Source organism: Daucus carota, chromosome 1, assembly GCF_001625215.2.
Source record: "Daucus carota subsp. sativus chromosome 1, DH1 v3.0, whole genome shotgun sequence".
In the NCBI taxonomy this organism is placed as follows: domain Eukaryota; kingdom Viridiplantae; phylum Streptophyta; class Magnoliopsida; order Apiales; family Apiaceae; genus Daucus; species Daucus carota.
In genome coordinates this window covers 3586843-3607863 of record NC_030381.2, presented here as the reverse complement: position 1 = coordinate 3607863, position 21021 = coordinate 3586843, and the positions used below count along the sequence as shown (strand labels likewise).

The window sequence follows — 21021 nt, the reverse complement described above, 5'->3', positions numbered from 1 at the left end:
ATCGGACAGGCTAACATCAAATAAACAACAAATCTCTTCCTTCGCATCCAACTTACCGGTAAAAATTTTTCATATCGATGCATCATCCTATTGAATTTTTCTTTTTAAATAATATAGAATACGGAACACTTCTCACCTAAAAAATTTATGAATGCATAAAATTTATGAACTGCGTAAAATTGTAACATACTAATGTGATTTGTTTAAAACTAGAGTGATTGTATCTTTTTATAAAATATTTAAATCCCGTAATATAGTTTACATCGATCACTATTACATCAAAAAACGTATTTTATTTATAATAATTTAATATATTAATAAAATATTATTTTTTAAAATACAGACAGCATTTATAAAAAAAATTATACAACACAATATTTAACAAATTTAAAAAATATTATATAATATCATTTTAACCTGGCGTATAATCTAACTCTTTTTTTTCACCGAAAAATATTAAATCTGAATTCCGATGCGAAGATAGGAAAAAAGGGCCCAAATAACCAAATTTTAGAGTTTAATGCCCTTAATAACAAATTTTGTAAAAATGGCCCCAAATGACATGTAAAGACGTTTGTCAAGTAGCGTCTTATACGCTCAAAGGCAAACGCTACTGCGTGTAGCGTTTACCACCTTTAGATGAGATGAGGTAGGTTTACGCAAGTGCTGTTCCTATTTCTATATGATAAATAACCTGGCCTTTGTTTAAGTTATTATAAAACTATAGAGAAATGTTAGCGAAGTTAGCCCCATTCCACTTATTTATATAATTTATATAATAAATTAACAATCGTTAATATTTAGGGTTTATATTTGAGTTTTAGAATAATTAATTTATACTTTAAATTAAATTGACTGACAGTTAGGGTTTAGGATTGAGGGTCGAGCCTAAACCCTAATTAATTCGAGGCTTTAGGGCCGAAGGCCTTTAAGCCGAGAAACCGGTTTAATAAGTAAATTAACAATCGTTAACATTTAGGGTTTAGGTTTGGGTTGCAGAATGATTAATTTGTACTGTATATTGAATTGGCTGACGGTTAGGGTTTAGGATTGAGGGTGTAGGGCCGGTAGGTCCTACTCCCTTGAGCCTAAACCCTAATTAATGCGAGGCTGCAGGGCTGAGGCCCTAAAGCCGAGAAACCAGCGGAATAAATTAATTTACATTCGTTAACATTTAGGGTTTAGGTTTGGGTTACAGAATGATTAATTCGTACTTTATATTAAATTGGCCGACGGTTAGGGTTTAGGATTGAGGGTGTAGGGCCGGTAGGCCCTACTCCCTCGAGCCTAAACCCTAATTAATGCGAGGCTGCAGGGCCGAAGGCCCTAAAGCCGAGAAATCGGCGGAATAAATTAATTTACATTCGTTAACATTTAGGGTTTAGATTTGGGTTGCAGAATGATTAATTCGTACTTTATATTAAATTGGCCGACGGTTAGGGTTTAGGATTGAGGGTGTAGGGCCGGTAGGCCCTACTCCCTCGAGCCTAAACCCTAATTAATGCGAGGCTGCAGGGCCGAAGGCCCTAAAGCCGAGAAATCGGCGGAATAAATTAATTTACAATCGTTAACATTTAGAGTTTAGATTTGGGTTGTAGAATGATAAATGCGTACTTTAAATTAAATTAAATTAATGCGAGATTGTAATTTAAATTTTCATCAAAAAAATTTGTTATTTTGTTTTTAATTAATTGAAAAAAAAATACAAAATTGGTAAACAAAATTCAAATTTGGTGTTTTGAGTAACGAAATCAAAAAAATAAATAAAAAACAAACAATTTTCACAATAAACACTAAAGCAATTAGCGTTTTAGTTTTTATCTAATAGGCTAACGCTTTTGTTTGATACATACAGTGAAACGCTTGTGTAACTAGCGTTTTGTTTTAATTGAAAAATAGAACAATGCTAGACGCTATTGGATGTAGCGTGGCCCAGCCCACTTCCATCATATTCACTAAACATAAACGTTACTCTAAGTAGCGTCTTCATCTTTTTTTTTAAAAAAAATACCTAAACGCTACACGATGTAGCGTTTTGGTTAAAAAACCAAAACGCTACACCAAGAGCGTCTCTAATTGTCAGTGAGGGCCATTTACTAGATATTTTGTTATTTAGGGCATTACCACCCCAAATTTGGTTATTTGGGGCCAACACCCCGAAGATAGAGACCATAGCGTGTAACATCATACGCGTTAGACAAGTGGAAGCTCGTACGAGCATTAGAAATTCGGAAACTTTACAAAATAAAATCGGATCGATCACGACGCTACTCTCCGCATCCGATGCAGCGTCAACTCTGAATCGCCCGATTCAACTCAACATCTTCTTCCCGACTCCGATCCGCCGTCAACATATCCCCGCTACTCGTAATACTCACTTAATCATCATTATTATTCCACTAGTTATCTTCTACGCAAGCTTTTTTAGTTAATTACTTATTGAAGCCTAAGTGTTTGATGAAATGCCTAGCTGAAAATCTCTATTGTTTTGCGTTACTCCTGTTGTTTTAGTTGTGATTTAGTTTGATATTGACTAGCTTGTATCTGATTGACTGAATTTTTACGCAATGGCCTGGAATTTTGTTTTATGATGCGTGTTTAAATAAGTATTGTTGGTGTTGTGATATGCAGGATTGAGGGTTTGAGTTTTGCTGAAATTGGTTTTTTGGTTTGATATTGTGATTTGGAGGGGGAAGTGGGGGACTGTATGTGGTTACGGCTAAGATGAAGCGTTTTGTTTATATAAACGATGATGACCAGTCGCATGATCTTTATTGTGACAATCGGATATCAAACAGGAAGTACACTGTGTTGAACTTTCTCCCGAAAAATCTTTGGGAGCAATTCAGGTAATTTACGAGTTTTTTGGTTTACTGTATGACTCTAGCAAGTAGAAAGTGATTACGCATTTTGACTGTCTTGTTCTGTGATGAAATTGTTGATTAATGCATCATATATTACTGAAAATCACGTGTGTTGTGTGTGTGACATAAAAATTCATGGTTGGTATGAGTTATGTGATCTGAATAATTCGGATATCTGATCCTAATTGTAAAACCGGGCCGGATATTCAGTTTTGCTGACCCCTAGTTATCGGGTTATGTACGGACTATATCATTTGTTTGATAATTACATATTTATCTTTACTTTTCTTTTTTTAATTTTGATAGTCAAGGGGATCACTATAGTTTCCAATTTGAAGGAGTTCTCATTTGAATCCAACCCACCTCATGGTTACTAGATAATTTGTTTAATTCGTTTGCCTACATCATCCCCCCTCCTTTGCAAAACTTGATCACGAGTCTTATAATAGAGAAAAATGCACAATCCTTGGAAATGACTTGGGCATGAAGTATTGGAAGCCATTTGAGAAGCAGTGTTAATAAAAAGTTGGCTTTCATGAAGCAAAGTCGAAATAATTTGTTATGAAAGTCAAAGAATAATAATTCGAAATACATCTTGTAGAAGTCCCATATTGAGGAGAGGAGAGAACTAGAACATCCGGTGCAATCTCTACGTCATCTTTACTTCTCAGTTCTCACGCATTAAAAGAATTGGAACGTTGATTGTAAGAAAAACAAGCTCTTCATCGTCAACTTGCACCCGCACGTCTATCATCTTCAAAACTTCTATGGCTTGTAATAATTTTAGGAGTCGTCACGTTTGGTTCCTCCGTGTTACAAGGCTGTAAAGGATATATAGGCTGTAAAGGATATATATATATATATATATATATATATATATATATATATATATATGTATGGATTGTCCTCACATTTTTCACCTACTATTTTCGAATTTTTGTATCTATGCTCAGTCGCCTATAGGCCAAGATTATTTAAGTGTAAGTTTAAGATCATGAACTAGTCTATCAAGTTGAAATTTTTTAAGCCCAAGTACTATGGAAGCTATATGAAAAGGCATATTATCCTACGGGAATTTCTACAAATGGGTGACTAAGTAAGTATGTTCATAAGTACTGGGAAATTAGGCCTTGATACCATTTTGTTGTAGGACAGTATAAGAAAAGGTAGAAAAATGAGGATATAATTTAATTTCACTGTACCATCATTAATGTATGTAATGAGTAATTTTTCTTTAGTTTCTGGTTTACCCCTTATAATGTATCTATGTTGTTTTTCAGCCGATTTATGAACCAGTACTTTCTATTGATTGCTTGCCTTCAACTCTGGCCACTAATAACACCAGTGAATCCTGCAAGTACATGGGGGCCGCTCCTATTTATCTTTGCAGTCTCTGCAACAAAAGAAGCATGGGATGATTATAATAGATATGTATCAGACAAGAAAGCTAATGAGAAACAAGTGTGGGTTGTCAAGAAGGGAGTCAAAAAACATGTATGTTATTATATATTTTGAACTGATGTTTTGTTTCATGCGTTATTTCTTTGCTCTTCTTTCCTGGAACCAAAATATTTTAAAATCCTTGATAGATCGCAAGCTGATTTACTTTTCCATGCATTTTTGGCTCAGCATTTTGTGATACAGAAGTTCTTGTTTACACAGTGATATTGTTGTTTTAATTGAGGACGAATATGGTATAGCCATAACGCGAAATGGTTTGACCCAGAATTGTGAAAAAAATGTCTGTCACGTTGTACAGAGTGTTAAATATGTTAAAAGTGAGACCACTTAAGACGTAATGCATACTTTGAGAGGCCTGTCCATGTATATCTGAATAAGTAAAACTTGGCCTTTTCGGGGAAGCCACTTGCAATTTTACATAACATGGGACAGCAAGTGTTCAGTGGAAGACATTACGAATATAATCACATAAAGGTCTTATTACTTGAGAAACAGTTCTACAGCAAGTGATCAAAGAGAGTGGTTCAAGTCCAGTATATTACAATAACTGTTAAATCCAATATTTATATTATGACAGTGATTAAATGATCTCACAAGTTGCAAAAGACTGTTCATTTTACATGGAATCACAAATATAGGCAAATATGTATAAGAGAGGCTAAGAGGTCTATGGTAACATCTGTCGGAAATGATGGCCTCAAATTATGGACTGACCATTTTTCTAGTCACTTCTTTGGCATTTTCAATTTTGAGACAACTGATTTTCCCTCTTTTTGTGTTTAAGCTAAATTATCATAAATTTTTCTTCTTTTGGTTTTGTAATCAGGATCAAAGTTGTAGTTAGAATAACGGCAAGCAAATAAGCATCTAGATGAGCTTTCTTAGAAAGTTGTGTTATAGACATGTATCTTGTGATGGAAATCTTTACTGAATTGTTTTATGCAACATAATAACATACGCCTATGTTGTCAGATGACCAGCAATAAAATGGTGGTTCTTTATGGCCTAACAAGTTATATTTGACATTTATTGGCTAATCTGTTTATTTGTTAAAACTTTCAAAGAATTAACAAACTTAACATTTTACATGTTAACTGTTCAGACTAATCTTTTGTGCCATCTTTTTTACTAAGCAAACACTTCTGCGCAAACTTTCTCACTCACAATTGACGAGTTTCACTTGCAGATTCGAGCACAGGATATTCATGTAGGTAACCTAGTGTGGCTTCGTGAAAATGATGAAGTGCCATGTGATCTTGTGCTGATTGGGACATCTGAACCACAAGGTCTGTGCCATATAGAGGTATATTCTTATTAGTGCTATAAAGTCTATTATAGAATGTTCATTTCATTTTTTGCTTTGTCTCCCATGAGTTTGGAAGAATGCCGTCTTTGGTTGAATAATTACTGTGAAAATCTTCTAAAATTGATAAGAACAGTGAGAGAAAGCTTGAGCATCCCGAGATGATTTTTCTAATGAGGAATGTTAACAAACTAAAAAATTGACCTGATATGAACCATTTTTCCTAAAGGGTCCAAGTTCTCTGTTTCATCCTTGATTACTAGGACCCTTTGATGTCATCGTGTCTGTGTCAGTATGACATGACATGGCGTGCTTATGGAATGTGAGTTGGATTTTTATATCTAATCCAAACACTTCATATTCTAGTCAGAATAAAATATAAAAAAGGGCGAGTAGATTATACCCTCCATAGACCTTGCTTTAGGAGCAGGATATATAGGGACTTGGATATGATATATATTTTTTTTGAGTTAATTGCAATTGGCACCCCTTTGGTTTCAGCATATTGCACATTGCACCTAATAGTTTTGGAAAATACATTTTGCAGCCCCAGACTTTTAACCTGTAGACACTTTGCACCCTTTCGGTTAATTTCTACCGTTACCGTTAACTTTTGCATGGGCATTTTGGGAAATTTAATTATATTTAATCAAAATCAGACCTTTATTTAAATTTTTTGACCATCTAAACGATATTTTTCGGAAGAACTTAAAGTACGAAAGTTGTAGAGAATAAAAAGATCTTCTTAGAACTATAAGGTTTAAATTTTTCGTAATTCTTTTTATAATTATTCTAAAAAAATTCAAAAATCAGCAATCTTGTAAAAATGAACAATCGTTTTTAAATAATTATTTAAAATTTGAACCTTATTGTTCTAAAAAGATCTTTTTATTCTCTACAACTTTCGTTCTTTAAGTTTTTCCGAAAAATATCGTTTAGATGGTCAGAAAATTTAAATAAAGGTCTAATTTTAATTAAATATAATTAAATTTCCCAAAATCCCTGCAAAAGTTAACGGTAATGGCAGAAATCAACCGAAAGGGTGCAAAGTGTCTACGGGTTAAAAGTCTGGGGCTGCAAAGTGTATTTTCCAAAACTATTAGGTGCAATATGCTGAAACCAAAGGGGTGCCAATTGCAATTAACTCTTTTTTTTTTAATTTTTTTTTTGCAAGTTCAACACATAGGTCCGGTTTGGAAGTTAGAGGTTTGGGAGCAAAATTAGAGGTTTGAGGTGTTTTAGAGGTTTGACCACCAGAATCCGCTAATATTAGTGTTTGGTAGTTAGCGAATTGAAACAGAGGTTTGGATCCAAAAAGCTAATTTTGAAAAAGCTACTTTGAGGAGCTTTTGGGCTAGCGGTTTTGGGCTGTGTCAGAAAAAGTTAATCAATCAACTATTTACCAAACAGTTACGAGAAACGGCTAATTCAATCCGCTAGTCAAAACATCTACTTTAATCAGCTAGTCAAAACATCTAGTTCAATCCGCTAACAGCTAACCGCTAATTCCTAAACAGGGCCATAGTCAAGCATATATAATCTATTGGTAGTATATATTTTTTAGAATTAAATGTGCAATGAATTAAAGTTATGCAGAATTTCACTTGTGGCAAGCTAACACTTTGAGTCGCCTTCACCTCTTTCCATGTCAGATTTATTTTCAAAGATTCTAAATGTGTAAAAGTCAGAATCTGATATTATTGCAATTTGTTGCCCTTCTGCAGTCTGAAAATTTGAAGTGTCGATGAACTTTTAAGGAATCTGATAACTGAACTTTGTGTACATGAAGTTTGTCTTGAGTGCACTTTATGTACCCAAAGCTTTCATAACTAGCGATTTGCATACTGGAGCCTTTTGCAATGTGCAAAGTTCCTGTCAGATATCTGTAACAACGTTTGTAAAACTGATGGAAATAGAGTAGGTCAGTTGTTTACACATACACATATCTATGTAGATAACATCATATAGGAACTTGTGAGGGAGATGTTGACGCCGACAAGTAGCCCTGATCTGAGAGAGGAGACTGCTAACCGGTGTCTTAAATTTAACGTCGTGATTCCATTGGGAAAGTGGATGCAAAGATCTCCCCAGAGGTGTGAAATAGTTACAGACTTTGGACAAGCTGAAACAATAATTTTATGCCAATTCTTCTTGATTGATAAACTAAGAAAATTGGTATATAACTATATACATCAGCAAGTCTCTAAATAAAACAGTTTCATATATCAAATCATCAGAAAATTAATGAACTGATATGAATTAAAGAGTTGAATCAATGTTAATCAAGTGTTTTTATGTTCATAATCCTTAACTTAAATATTTTTTTAATTTTTTTTTATCTTGTATAAATTATGATCAACTATAAATAATATAACAAATCATTTTAATTAATCTGGCTTGACTTAATTGATAGGACCAGTCACCAGATCAATTTTCTAAACCTCCTACCAATTTTTAAAGTTCCCTATTGCTCAAGATAAATTCATATATATAATTTTTTACAGTATAACATTTTAATCTTTTATAACTAATTATAATCTTGAAGCCTAAATATTATATTATATTATATTAACCATGCACTAGAGAATGCATTCACACACAAAATTGTTGTAAAAAATTAATATTTTCTAATTTTATGTGACTGTTGAGGAGCAGTTCACAGGCTTTACATACATTTAAATACATCGTTAAGGCTATTTGGCAGTAGTTTGGACTGCTTGGGTCCTAAAAGTTCAGCATGCAAATTGCTAGTACACGAAGTGCTTGGAAGGCAAATTAAGGGCACACGAATCCCCTTTACATTATTGTTTATAGTGGCTTGACAAGTGATAAGATCCTAAAGATGAGAGATTAGTAAAGGTTGTAACCGCACAAGGCTACCACACCTTACCCTTAATTTTAATGAAGAGGTTGTGTTTAGGAGTTTACACCTGTAATATAGTTGATAGCGAGCACCCACTTGAACATATCACCGAACATGATATTTTTGGTAAATTCGTTAAGATGTAAAATTAATACTCCCTCTGTCCCCCTAGGTAGTTTACCTAGGGGGACGAGAGTTTGGCACACATTCTAATGCTCCTAGAAAACATAGTTCCGTAACTTATTTTTTATTTTTTTTCTTTTGAATAAAAATTTGATGTTTGAATTTTTGTACACAAAAAAAAAATCTCAAAAATAAGTTACGGAACTATGTTTTATAAGAGCCTTAAAATGCGTGTCGAGCAGTGAAAAAAACTGTAAAGAAATGAGAGGGACAGAGGGAGTAAATATATATTATTCTGAATGAACGGAAGATTTTTCTGTAATATTTTTTCTCAAATTCTTTGTTTGTGGATATCTCAACAGTATTAATTCCTTGCAGACATCTGCTTTAGATGGTGAAACTGATCTTAAAACAAGAGTAATTGCGTCCGCGTGCGCGGGAATAGAGCTTGAATTGCTTCACAAAATCAAGGCAAGATGTCATGTTATTTTTCATGTAAAGAAGGCTTGATATTAATTGTAAATAGCTATATATGTCCATCTTTCTCTACAGGGTGTTATAGAGTGCCCACCACCAGATAAAGACATTAGAAGATTTGATGCAAATATGAGGCTATTTCCCCCATTTCTTGATAATGACGTCTGTCCTCTTACCATTAAAAATACCATCCTGCAATCATGTTATTTGAGAAATACGGAGTGGGTCTGTGGAGTTGCCATTTATGCAGGCGAGTATTATTCTAAAAATTTGATGAAGTAATTACTAGATTGCAGTTAGATGAAGGCTATGAATGAATTTGCAACCTGTAATTGCACAATTTTTTATTATCTGCTGTTAGATGAAGGCTATGAATGAAAATGCGATCTGTAAATGCACAATTTTATTTTATCATCAATAGTAATAAGCATGCATCATGTCATGAATCCATTGTTTATGCAAGACCATAAAACTCAATTCACCATGGACAAAACTGCTTTCGTTACATGACGTCCCTTGTGATTACGAGTTACGACATCTTCAAACTAGTAAATACAAGGTTTTGTTCCTGAGCATGCTAGTGTGGTATGATATATGTATACCAGTGTTCAGTATATCATATCCATTGTTGCTGTCCATGTGCCCTTCGTATAAGTTTATTATGTATCTCCTATGTCATTTGCTTGCATGAGAGGATGATGTGGATATCCTCTTTTCAGGCAATGAAACTAAACTGGGGATGAGTAGAGGTGTTCCTGAACCAAAGCTTACAGCAATGGATGCAATGATTGACAAGTTAACCGGAGCGATATTTGTTTTTCAAGTTGTGGTTGTAATTGTTCTGGGCGTTGCTGGGAATGTCTGGAAGGATATGGAAGCAAGAAAGGTTTGACTGTATGCTATCTTGTTGTATTTGTAGGAGTTTACGTAGTATTGAACTCTCATTCTACCTTCTACTCAGGCCAGTATTGAAATCTATTTTGCTGTACAGAACATTTATTCCTATTGAAAGCTTGTCTTTACTGATGAGCTTAATAGTCGTATTGGATAGTTTAGCACCTACAAATAATTCACATTTCAACTTCAGTTTTAGTTACATTACTATCTCCTGCACCTCTGTATATATTCTTTGACCCACACTTCCTTGAATTTTTTGGTGCAGCAATGGTATGTTCAGTATCCAAATGAGGGTCCATGGTATGAACTACTGGTTATTCCACTACGGTTTGAACTGCTTTGTTCTATCATGATACCCATATCGATCAAGGTAACTTACTCTCTAGTTTATCTATTCACTTTCATCCCAATGACAGAGCTGATGTAGGACAAAATCAAGAACAATGAATGATGAAGTATAATGGGGAACCGATAAAAAGACAAATTATGGTGGTTTAATGGCTAGGGAGCGAAAAAAATAATGATTTGAATTAACAGTAAGTATAACTGAAACTAATTTCACTCACATATACGCATGAAAATACAAGTAAATACTAATCACGCCCGCCTTATATGTATACACATATTATAAATGAACAATAACTTGACTAGATATCCACCATTACCTAAAATCTCAATCATGTCAATATTTTCCAGATTTATTCTTCACTTTGTAACACACTTGTGGAATCAAATTTATATATTATGACTTTTTAACACACTTTCCATATATATTGTGATGCTGAAACATCAAAAGTGTGCCAGGCTTGGTTTTATGAATTAGTATCATAGTATTACCTATTTGGAAATCCCACGTTTGATTTACTTGTTTTGACAAAACAGACAGGAATTTGCTTTCTTTTAATCATTAAATGCCTTGTTTTTTATATACTAGTGTTTATTTACTTAAGTTTTAGATAATTTGCCCTGCTGTCTCAGGTATCTTTGGATCTTGTGAAAAGCTTGTATGCTAAGTTTATTGATTGGGACCAGGAGATGATGGACACTAAAACTGGCACTCCATCTCACGCTGCTAAGTAAGAAAAACAATAATCATCACTGATTTGTGGACATAGACAGATTATTGTTTGTATTTATATAAGTTTTATTTTCTTGTATGTGGCAGTACAGCAATAAGTGAGGACCTGGGGCAGGTTGAGTATATATTGACTGATAAAACTGGGACCCTTACTGAAAACAAAATGATTTTCAAAAGATGTTGTATTAGTGGAACTTTCTACGGGAATGAAACTGGGGATGCACTAAAAGGTATGTTTATTTGTCATTGTTGACACTTCTATTTGCATCTATGAATTTGTAGCTCTTAGCCGACCACAAACTTGCATGTAAATTTTATAAAGGTGGAACAAAGATATCAACAATAGTGCAGTGCTTGGGCTGGTGTTTTTTGCTTATAGAACTGGGACATAAAAGCATAATCCCAATGCATAGTTGTGTAAGCAACTTGTCAATGTCCATCAGTCATAGAGTTGGGTAGTATGTTGGTGGCTTTTCTACTGAAGTTCAAGATTAAGCATATTGTACTGTTAAGGAGCTGTCTCGTGCATTTTTGTTTAATTTCTACTCTCTCTCATCATAACATGTTTATAATTTATATCTATAGTCTAAACCCTTTTGGTCAAGTTAGTTTTCCAAGAAGTAATAACTCAGTTTTGATTAATATATTAAGCAGAATATAATTAAAATTTTACCTATTTATCTATTATAAAATTTCAAGTACAAATATCAGTTGATATACTAACGATATTATATATGTGGTCCAAAGATTAGAGATTTATGTTTTTATGCAACTTAGTCTTACAATTGGCAATTTATTATACATAGATAATTTAATAATAGCATGCGACTATATTAAACAAAAATATATGAATATGGTGAAAAATCTTGTTTAAGTTTGTTATATAAACTAGTTTGAGTCTCTGAGGTAACCATTATGGAGGTGAGGGAAGGTAAAAGTGTAATCAGTAAAGACTGCAAGTGCAGCAAGTTAAACTTAAAAACAAAAAAGCAACAAAGGGTTTACAAAAAAAATATGGAAAAAAAATAGGATTGAACCCTGGACTAAATATCTTATGTAATCAAGTTTACCTTCTCAATATTAAAGATAAGTAAATAGATCCATATTTAACTACTATTACTGAATATTCAAGACGGTCCAGTGCCCCACTTTGTCTTTGCTTAGATCTGCCATCGATTGTAGGTTTTGTTGGAAATTGAGATTGTAGTTGGATTCTACACAACTTGCTGATATGAAATTTCTTATGCTGCAGCTTTGTTTCCTTGTAATATCTTGTGTTGATGCTTATGTGTAATACCAAAAGGTCATGTATGTCTTTAAATTCGTTTTTAAGTTCTTGTTTTATTTGATAAAATTAATTAGACATACAAGCATAAAACACCTTATCATATTATTGGGCTAGAATAAGAACTGAAGTCTTGCAGGACACCAAGTTACAAATGAGAACAACATTGACGTAAAACTGTTGTTATTTCCGCCGGTTTTTTGTATAATTTGCTGCAATTGGACGCCTCCCATATATAAACAAGAACTGGCAACACTTGAACTCCGTGCATTAATTAGATTATTCTTCATGTGTAGTTTTTGCACTTTCGTATATACCTGGTTCCTTGTATTTGTTTTCTTGATGTAAATTGCGAGAAGGTAATATCAGATGTGCCATATTTTGTAGATGTGAAGCTACTTAATGCTGTGTCTGGTGGTTCCTCTGATGTTATCCGATTTCTTACGGTTATGTCAATTTGTAACACAGTAATACCCGTGCAGAGGTAATTTTAGTATATACATATTGTGAAATACTTTTGAAGTGTATACACCCCGGAATGAAAATTCTTGAACTCTTCCCCTCCCATGTAAAAGAGATATACTCCTCTGTCATAATTGTTACCGCTCATAAACAATTGTTTGTATATATATAATACTAGACCATGCAAGTTAAATCAGTATACTTACATAAAGGAGGGCAAGGGATGTTAGGTGGCGTCTCAGCCTCTCAATTGCTTGAAACTGTTTTTCTACTTTTCTTAGAGCTTTACAATTTTAATTTCTTTTTTTTCACTCTCCATTCTTATCTGCAGTATTGACATGTTTATTTGTAATTTGTGCAATTTTCCATAGCAAAAATGGAGTGCTGTCTTACAAGGCTCAATCACAGGATGAGGAAGCCCTTGTTCGTGCTGCTTCTCAGTTGCATATGGTTTTTGTCAAGAAGAATGCTAGTATTCTTGGTACACAATGACTTTGAGAATTCATGTTACATTAACATTTGTGTACAGACATGTAGTCATATTATGTTGATGTAACATGGTTGGTCTCTTTATGTGTTGTTTCTTGCAGAGATCAATTTCAACGCTTCTTTACTGCAGTATGAATTGTTGGACACTTTGGAATTCACTTCAGATAGGAAAAAAATGTCAATAGTGGTTAGAGACTGTCAAAGTGGAAAAATTTTCCTTTTGTCCAAAGGAGCAGATGAAGCTATTCTTCCTTGTGCATGCACTGGTAATTTTGAATTTAAGTAAAAACTATATTGTGAAGCCTCTTCCGTGTGACAACTGGTCTCTTCGTCACTTGCCTGAAGAATAAACAAGGCTTCTGATATCATTAGAGGCACCTGCTATGGCAATATGAACAGTCGGGGACTAGGTGGAAAACAACCTGCATGCTAACTTAGTTCTGTCTTTCATCAAAAGCTGACCACTTTGTTTCCTTGCTAGTGTTTTCTTGATCGGGATTCTTTTTTATTAGAATAAAAGATTAACGCAGCTCCTACAAATTTTTAGGACAACAAATAAGAACCTTCACTGAAGCTGTAGAACAATATGCTCAGATGGGGTTGCGGACATTATGTGTTGCTTGGCGTGAGCTACCTGAGGATGAATATCGAGAGTGGTCATTGACCTTTAAAGAGGCTAATAGCACATTGGTTGACCGCGAGGTACTATACGGAAATTTCTTTTCTTTAACTATCTTCACTTCTAGTGTAATCTTCTTACGGGCCATTGAGTGTGACTCTGATTGCATAGGTTTTTTAAATTCTGTCTGCCATTTAAGTTTTTCATTTTGTTGGTCTCTACTTTTCATTGGCATTTTTCAGTGGAGAGTGTCTGAGGTTTGCCAGAGATTAGAGGTTGGCCTTGAGATTCTTGGGGTGGCTGCAATAGAGGATCGTCTTCAGGTGAGCCTTTCTTTTTTTTGATTAGAAGTGAAGATGAGGCAATCTTTAAAATTTGTTGCTGTCTTTTTGTACAATTATACAGGATGGTGTACCTGAGACAATTGAAACACTTCGAAAAGCAGGGATAAATTTTTGGATGCTAACTGGAGACAAGCAGAATACGGCCATACAAATTGCTCTATCATGCAATTTTGTTTCACCTGGTAAACTCACATACACTTCATTTCTCCTCTATTTTATAATTGCTCGCGTACATTGTAACCAGTCAATTTTTTACCTGCTGGATCTGGAGGATGAGGTTGAAGGAGAGGGTTTAGAGGAATAGTGAAATATCTTCTTATTCCCCTTGAAGGGATAACAGCTTTATTCATATTTGAGTTTTTCTTTGTCTTTTGCCGTGCTTAATCATGTGGCCACGAAAGTGAGACTAATTTTCAATAGTTGTTGACAGAACCCAAAGGCCAGCTCCTGCTTATAAACGGCAAAACAGAAGATGAAGTATGTCGAAGTTTAGAGAGAGTTCTCCTCACAATGAGGATAACAAATTCAGAACCCAAGGTGAGAGTTTAATAGTAGACTCTCAAGTGTAGTGCCAAAAGTTAGCTTCTTACCCTACTAGGGATTTTGGAGCTGTGTTTAATTTAGAATAAACTGCTGAGTGAATGATAAGTATTTATGTAAAAACATGTTTCAGTATTGTAATTTTGCAATAGATGCGACATAATGATATACTATTAAGTGTTTATATATGCATATATGTTATCGTAGTGCTAATTTATTTATCCATCATTTCTTGGAAATTATGTTGATTATCTTTATAGCCACTTATAGTGTAAAACAAGGGTCTGGTCTGGAACAGGTTGTATCTCCATTTGCTAAAGGGATATTCTAGTAGTCCATGGTTGTCCGGGAAGATCTTTTCTTTCTAAATGGATATTCCAATAGTCAATGGTTGTGTGGGGAAAAATATTTTTTGGGTATGTTGTCAGCATCACTTAAACTACCCTCTAAACTATATCATCACTTGGGCGGCTTCATAATGCAAAATAATTTTGACCTGTTTTCCTTTATCGTGATGGGAGTTCTTATCTAGCTGTTCTTCTGCCATAAAAATTTGTTAAATGCATGTAGATTTAGTGTCGAAGTAATTGTTAAAATGAAAACTTTCCTACCAACTCCCTGCCATGGGAAGACAGAAGGTTTTGCCTCTATAAGAATATTATTCAATTATCACTTGCTAAAATAGTAAAATCTTAGTGTTTGTGGTCATGATCTCCTATACTACTACTTACAATACAAACACACACACACACACACACATATTTTATGCAGATTATAGTGGCTGATAACAATTATTTTCTACCAACTTTATATTTGCTAGTCATTTCCTTCGATTTTTTTTATTTTCCCATATGTAACTGACCACTGTTTCCTTGTATCAGGATGTGGCTTTCGTTATTGATGGCTGGGCTCTTGAAATTGCACTGAAGCATCACCGAAAAGCATTTACAGAATTATCGATATTGTCAAGGACCGCTATTTGCTGTCGTGTTACACCTTCCCAAAAGGCACAGGTGGTTTTTTTTTTTTTTTAAAAATAAATTCTGCTAGGGTAGGCACTCTTTTATAAGAAATTGTTAAGATATCAATCTGTAAAAGGCCCATGGGGCCATATATGTTTTTTGGTTAGGACCATGTATCTTTTTTTTTTTCTTTTTTCGGTCAGGACCATGTATTTATTGTTATCATCATAAAATGAGTAATGTTGGCTGTAAAATTGGTGGTGGTAATACGCTTGACAGTGACAAGGATGATTGTCAATGTGTTTTCCTCATATATTTACTAAATGCATTATTAAATGGTAGTCTGGTGCCTTGAATGTAGTAAACTTTCCTTTTACCCATAGGCATTAACGTCATGATCATTAAAATGACTCGTTTAAAAGGCGGGGACAATAGGAAAATAAAGTACCTGCAAGCCATATTATATTTCTTAATAACGATGACAATTACACAAGAATGATGGTAATGAATATTTGTTTTTTATATATTTGTTGCTGTACTTGTGTGTTATTATTATCATTATTATTCTTCCTCGGAAAGAAGTATTTTTATATTTGTATTCTTCTTCATGGCTGATCTGTTGAGGTACATATTGTAATCAGCTTGTAGGGATCCTAAAATCATGCGATTACAGAACACTGGCTATTGGGGATGGTGGAAATGATGTGAGGATGATACAACAAGCTGATATTGGGGTTGGCATAAGCGGAAGAGAAGGACTGCAAGCAGCACGGGCAGCTGATTATAGCATTGGAAGTAAGTTCTTTAATCAATGAATTTGTCCATTTATGTAGGGACTTGTGAGGGGGTTTTGAATGATATGTGTGCCCTTACTTAAGTTGCATATTATAAGCAAGTACATGAATGAACATTTGATTAGTCAGAATGGAAGGTGAGGTTTAATGTGAAACATGAGAAGAAAATTGTAGGCGGAAGAGAAAGATAGAGATGTGATAGTACATTTTCTATTATTATGTGAGGGGAAAAAGGAATTAAATTTATGCATAGATGTCAACAAAGTACTTTGAGTTCGTTCTTCCCGACTTTTTTCCATTTCTCCTAACCAGAGGGATAATTTTATTTTTTTTAGAGGTCTTTGGTTGTTACTGGACTTGCGATGAATATAGGTGAAACTGCCGACTACTACGAAGAATGACGCCTTATCTGTAACATGCAGTATCTTTCTAATATAATATCCGACCACATTAGGATCATGATCATCTTGCATATACCAGTGCCCATGCATGGAAGAATGATAATCGACCTATTCAAAAGGTTACTCAGCGTAAAATTTGAGTATTAGTTTAAATTATATTTAAGTAAAAAAAATTGTCTGTTTATCTATGATGCATTGGTAAAAGGTTTACTTGTAGCTTTCATTTGTAATTTTTATAAATTCGAACCCCCCAGTTATGTACAGGTTCTAGACAATATCATTTGTTCCAGAAAAATTCTGTCATATCACACACTCCTAGGAATTTGGTTTTACTAAAGGTGGACAGAAGTGAAAGGGTTTATGGACATGTAATCCTTTCTTTTGCATAGATCTGTTTTCAAGCTCAAATCAAGATGCTAAATACATTATTTCTACAGTAGTTGTCACGGTCTTATATTCAAATACACAGCTTTATTGTCGAAATCTGTATTTTAATGCCTACAAATATACTATATGTCGTTCACTGGCATGATCTACCCCTTGGAATCTCTGTTAGTTTTACTTCTGAATCAGAGTCATTGCTGGTACTAGTGTGGTATACTGTAGTGGCTATAGGATCAAACCTTTTATTTATACAAGCATACTTGACCTGCCTGGACTATGTTATAAGTATCATCCTTTTTTGCTTCTTTGCTTTGGCTTATGTTCTGGTTTATTTTGTTTTTTATTTTTATTCGTGCACTGTCTTATTCTTACCAAAGTTAATATTATTGTCTTGGACTGATGTCCATTTTCTTGTTATGGATATTTTATTTTGTTGCAGAGTTCAGGTTTCTGAAAAGATTAATACTTGTCCATGGACGATACTCTTATAATCGTACAGCGTTTCTGTCCCAGTATTCCTTTTACAAATCCCTTCTAATATGCTTTATCCAGATCTTGTAAGTTCTCATGGATAAAGTCTTTTGTGTTTTAGATCTCTATATTCTCTTTCTTTTCCATTGATTCTTTATTATAAATATACTAACATAAAACATATTCAGTTTCTCTTTTGTTTCAGGTGTATCTGGGAGTAGCCTTTTCAATTCTGTCAGTTTGATGGCTTATAATGTTTTCTATACCAGCATTCCTGTTCTAGTTAGTGTACTTGACAAAGATCTTAGCGAAAGAACTGTGATGCAACATCCTCAAATATTATTTTATTGCCAAGCTGGAAGGTTTGTTTTCTTTCGTCACTGCCTATATCATTTGTTACAAATGTCTCCTTGAGTTTAAGATATCTTTACAACATTCACATGGGAAAAGGCTCTGTTTCCAACCGATCATTTACTATATTAGAATTCACATGAATCAGGCTTCTAAATCCTAGTACCTTTGCTGGATGGTTTGGTCGGGCACTCTTCCATGTAAGTGCTACACTGCTTAAACCATTGCATATTTTCCAGTACTTCTGCGATTGCGAGCTAATAAAAGCCTATAAAATATATGGTTTTAATTCATCGAGAAAATAAAGTTCCTTTAGTTTGCTGACATATTATTCGATTCTGAAATTCTGGTCATGTTGATGGAGCTCATTATACTATCTAAAATTTATGTCCAGCTCTAGCTTCTTACAGGAAGTACACATTGAATTATATTGTGGTTAAGTTTTACTCTCTTTACCTGTATTAACTGATTATCTACCGGACATCATTATAAACAAACCATAAGGCTTATAAAGCTATAAGTCTATGTATAAGATCATCAGTTACATTTCTCTAAGATTGATCTATAGTTCAAATACAAAAAAACTCTTAGCAACCCCTTCTAGATTTTTGGCTAAAACGTGTATTGAACCGGGTTTTTTTATTTTATACATCATTTAATTCTCTATTTGCTTTAGACTTCAAGCACTAATAATTAAGAAATTTCAGGCCATTGTTGTATTCCTAATCACTATCCATGCATATGCTAATGAGAAAAGTGAGATCGAGGAAGTGTCTATGGTGGCACTCTCTGGATGTATTTGGTTGCAGGCTTTTGTTGTCGCAATAGAGACCAAGTAAGTTTCCTCCATTTGCATTGTCAATATAATAAGTACAGTCCTTCAAGTCTTTGTCCATAACTTCTATTAGCAACGGAGTTTCATATGTCATATATTATCGAAACCAAAAACTAGGTCAAGTTAAATGGATCTTTGGTCCTATATCGTCAAGAATCAAGATATCCCAGAGAGTTGTATGCAAGTAGTATCCAGTATTCACATGATACAAATTACAACTTTTTTAATATTTTGTTGAAATGATATTTTTTGGCTTAGCATTATATTCTCTCATCACTCATGTATGTAGCTCAAACTTACCAGCTCTTCTGACCACAAGATTTGTGTCTGGTAAATAATAGTTCCTTCACTATATTGCAACATCTTGCGATATGGGGAAACCTGCTTGGATTTTATGTTATCAACTGGATCATCAGTTCTGTGCCAGCAGCAGGAATGTACACAATAATGTTCCGCCTATGTGGACAGCCATCTTACTGGATCACTATGTTTGTGAGTTTTTCTACCTCAGCATGCTTTCATGCGTTTCTTCTTCTAAATAAGATTTACTTGAACGTAATTCATGCTTGTCCAGAACCTCATATATTTAGAAATTCTGATTTAGGCGCGACTTGTTAAGTTCTGTTAGCATGTCGGACTTTCATGGGGACGTTGATCCATGTGATCGACTCACCTGTCTTTTCTTATATGCATTTACTAGACTGACGTGTAACTGGTTCCAACAAATCGTAGGAAGTTGTTGGTGAAACAGTAGCCCTAAATGTGTATTTAAGCTGACATATGACTGTTATGCTATTGCAGCTCATTGTTGTATGTGGGATGGGTCCAGTTATAGCACTGAAGTACTTCAGGTATACATACAGATCGAGTAAAATTAACATACTCCAACAAGCCGAACGTTTGGGAGGGCCGATCTTGTCATTGGGTAGTATAGAGACTCAACAAAGGTCACTGGAGAGAGAACTTTCTGCATTGTCAATTTCTCAACCAAAGAGCAGAAGTCCAGTTTATGAACCCCTTCTTCTGGATTCCCCAAGTGCCTTGAGAAGATCTTTCGGACCAGGGCCACACACAGATTTTCGTACAAGAAATTACAAGGACAACTGAAACGTAAAAATCTACCTGACAGCAACCAACACACAGATGTAGCATATAAATTTTAATTAGGCTGAGCAAATTTTTCTGTAAAGTAGAACTATTTCTTGCAACTTGAGTATAGAAAGGTGGTTAAACAGCAGAGTTTTGAGTTGTATTATATGCTGCAAAGGAAATCTTCTAATCACTAACGACTCATATGTACGACTGTACCTGGGATTAGTATAATGTATTAATTTAACAGCTCGCATAGTAAAGATCTTGTCTCCATCTTTCATCTTTCCTGTAGAAGGCAATTAATTCTGTTGAATTTGTCTCAAAGTTCATATATAATTCGAGTACTTCTACGGTTATGATACACTTGTAAGTTGTCATGCGTATAAAAACAAGTTAAGATCCACTTTGCAGTAGCACTTCGGTTATAAGAAAATTGTCATATTACAAGATAGATTTTGCTAAAATCTGCAGAGCTTTCTGTTATGAATAGGGGCTGTTAGGCTAAATAAACTGATTGCGGCAACTCATGTCAAATTTCAAATTTGTGAAAGTAGATGGTACACCCTCCCTTCCATTTGACCTTTGACTCGTATAGTAGTAGACTAGTAGTGTACATTAATCACGTAGTTTTGGGCAAAAAATTATGAATAAAATTTAAGTATTTTCATTTAGAAAAACAAATAAAATAATAATTTACGGATGATCAATCGACTTTAATATACATTTGAAGGGAACGTCTAGTCAGAAGGACAACTATGGCGACGCTAGTGGTTACTAAACTGCTGATAATTTTGAGATTTCGTTTGGCGTTTTGTTAATAACCAAAACGAATTATCATATGATGTTTTGTTTTACTTTTAAAAAACATAATATCTGAAATGCGGACTGGTGTGTTTTGGCCCGAATATGAAAATGTGAATGATGTT

The 21021-nt window shown here is 34.3% G+C and overlaps 1 protein-coding gene across 4 annotated transcripts; it reads left to right on the top strand.

The window, feature by feature from the left end:
* The first annotated feature begins 2174 nt into the window (after positions 1–2174).
* LOC108204259 (phospholipid-transporting ATPase 2) lies at positions 2175–20373 on the top strand. Of its 4 annotated transcripts, XM_017373610.2 has the most exons (25): positions 2175–2367; positions 2632–2849; positions 4145–4358; positions 5512–5628; positions 8993–9085; positions 9167–9341; positions 9811–9977; positions 10254–10358; positions 10967–11064; positions 11154–11296; positions 12739–12835; positions 13185–13294; positions 13404–13568; positions 13850–14004; positions 14164–14244; positions 14327–14447; positions 14696–14802; positions 15687–15818; positions 16409–16562; positions 17786–17903; positions 18006–18179; positions 18317–18368; positions 18876–19003; positions 19345–19495; positions 19805–20373. In XM_017373610.2, exons 2-25 carry the CDS (start codon positions 2725–2727, stop codon positions 20108–20110), a joined length of 3288 nt encoding a protein of 1095 aa, XP_017229099.1. In that variant the 5' UTR covers positions 2175–2367; positions 2632–2724; the 3' UTR covers positions 20111–20373. The 4 variants fall into 4 exon arrangements, with proteins under 4 accessions (XP_017229099.1, XP_063946679.1, XP_063946684.1 ...); XM_064090609.1 differs by lacking the exon at positions 19805–20373 and having other exon boundaries at positions 2227–2367; positions 19307–19444; XM_017373611.2 differs by lacking the exons at positions 2175–2367; positions 2632–2849 and having other exon boundaries at positions 4344–4358; positions 5512–5611; positions 19805–20355.
* The last annotated feature ends 648 nt before the right edge of the window (positions 20374–21021 follow it).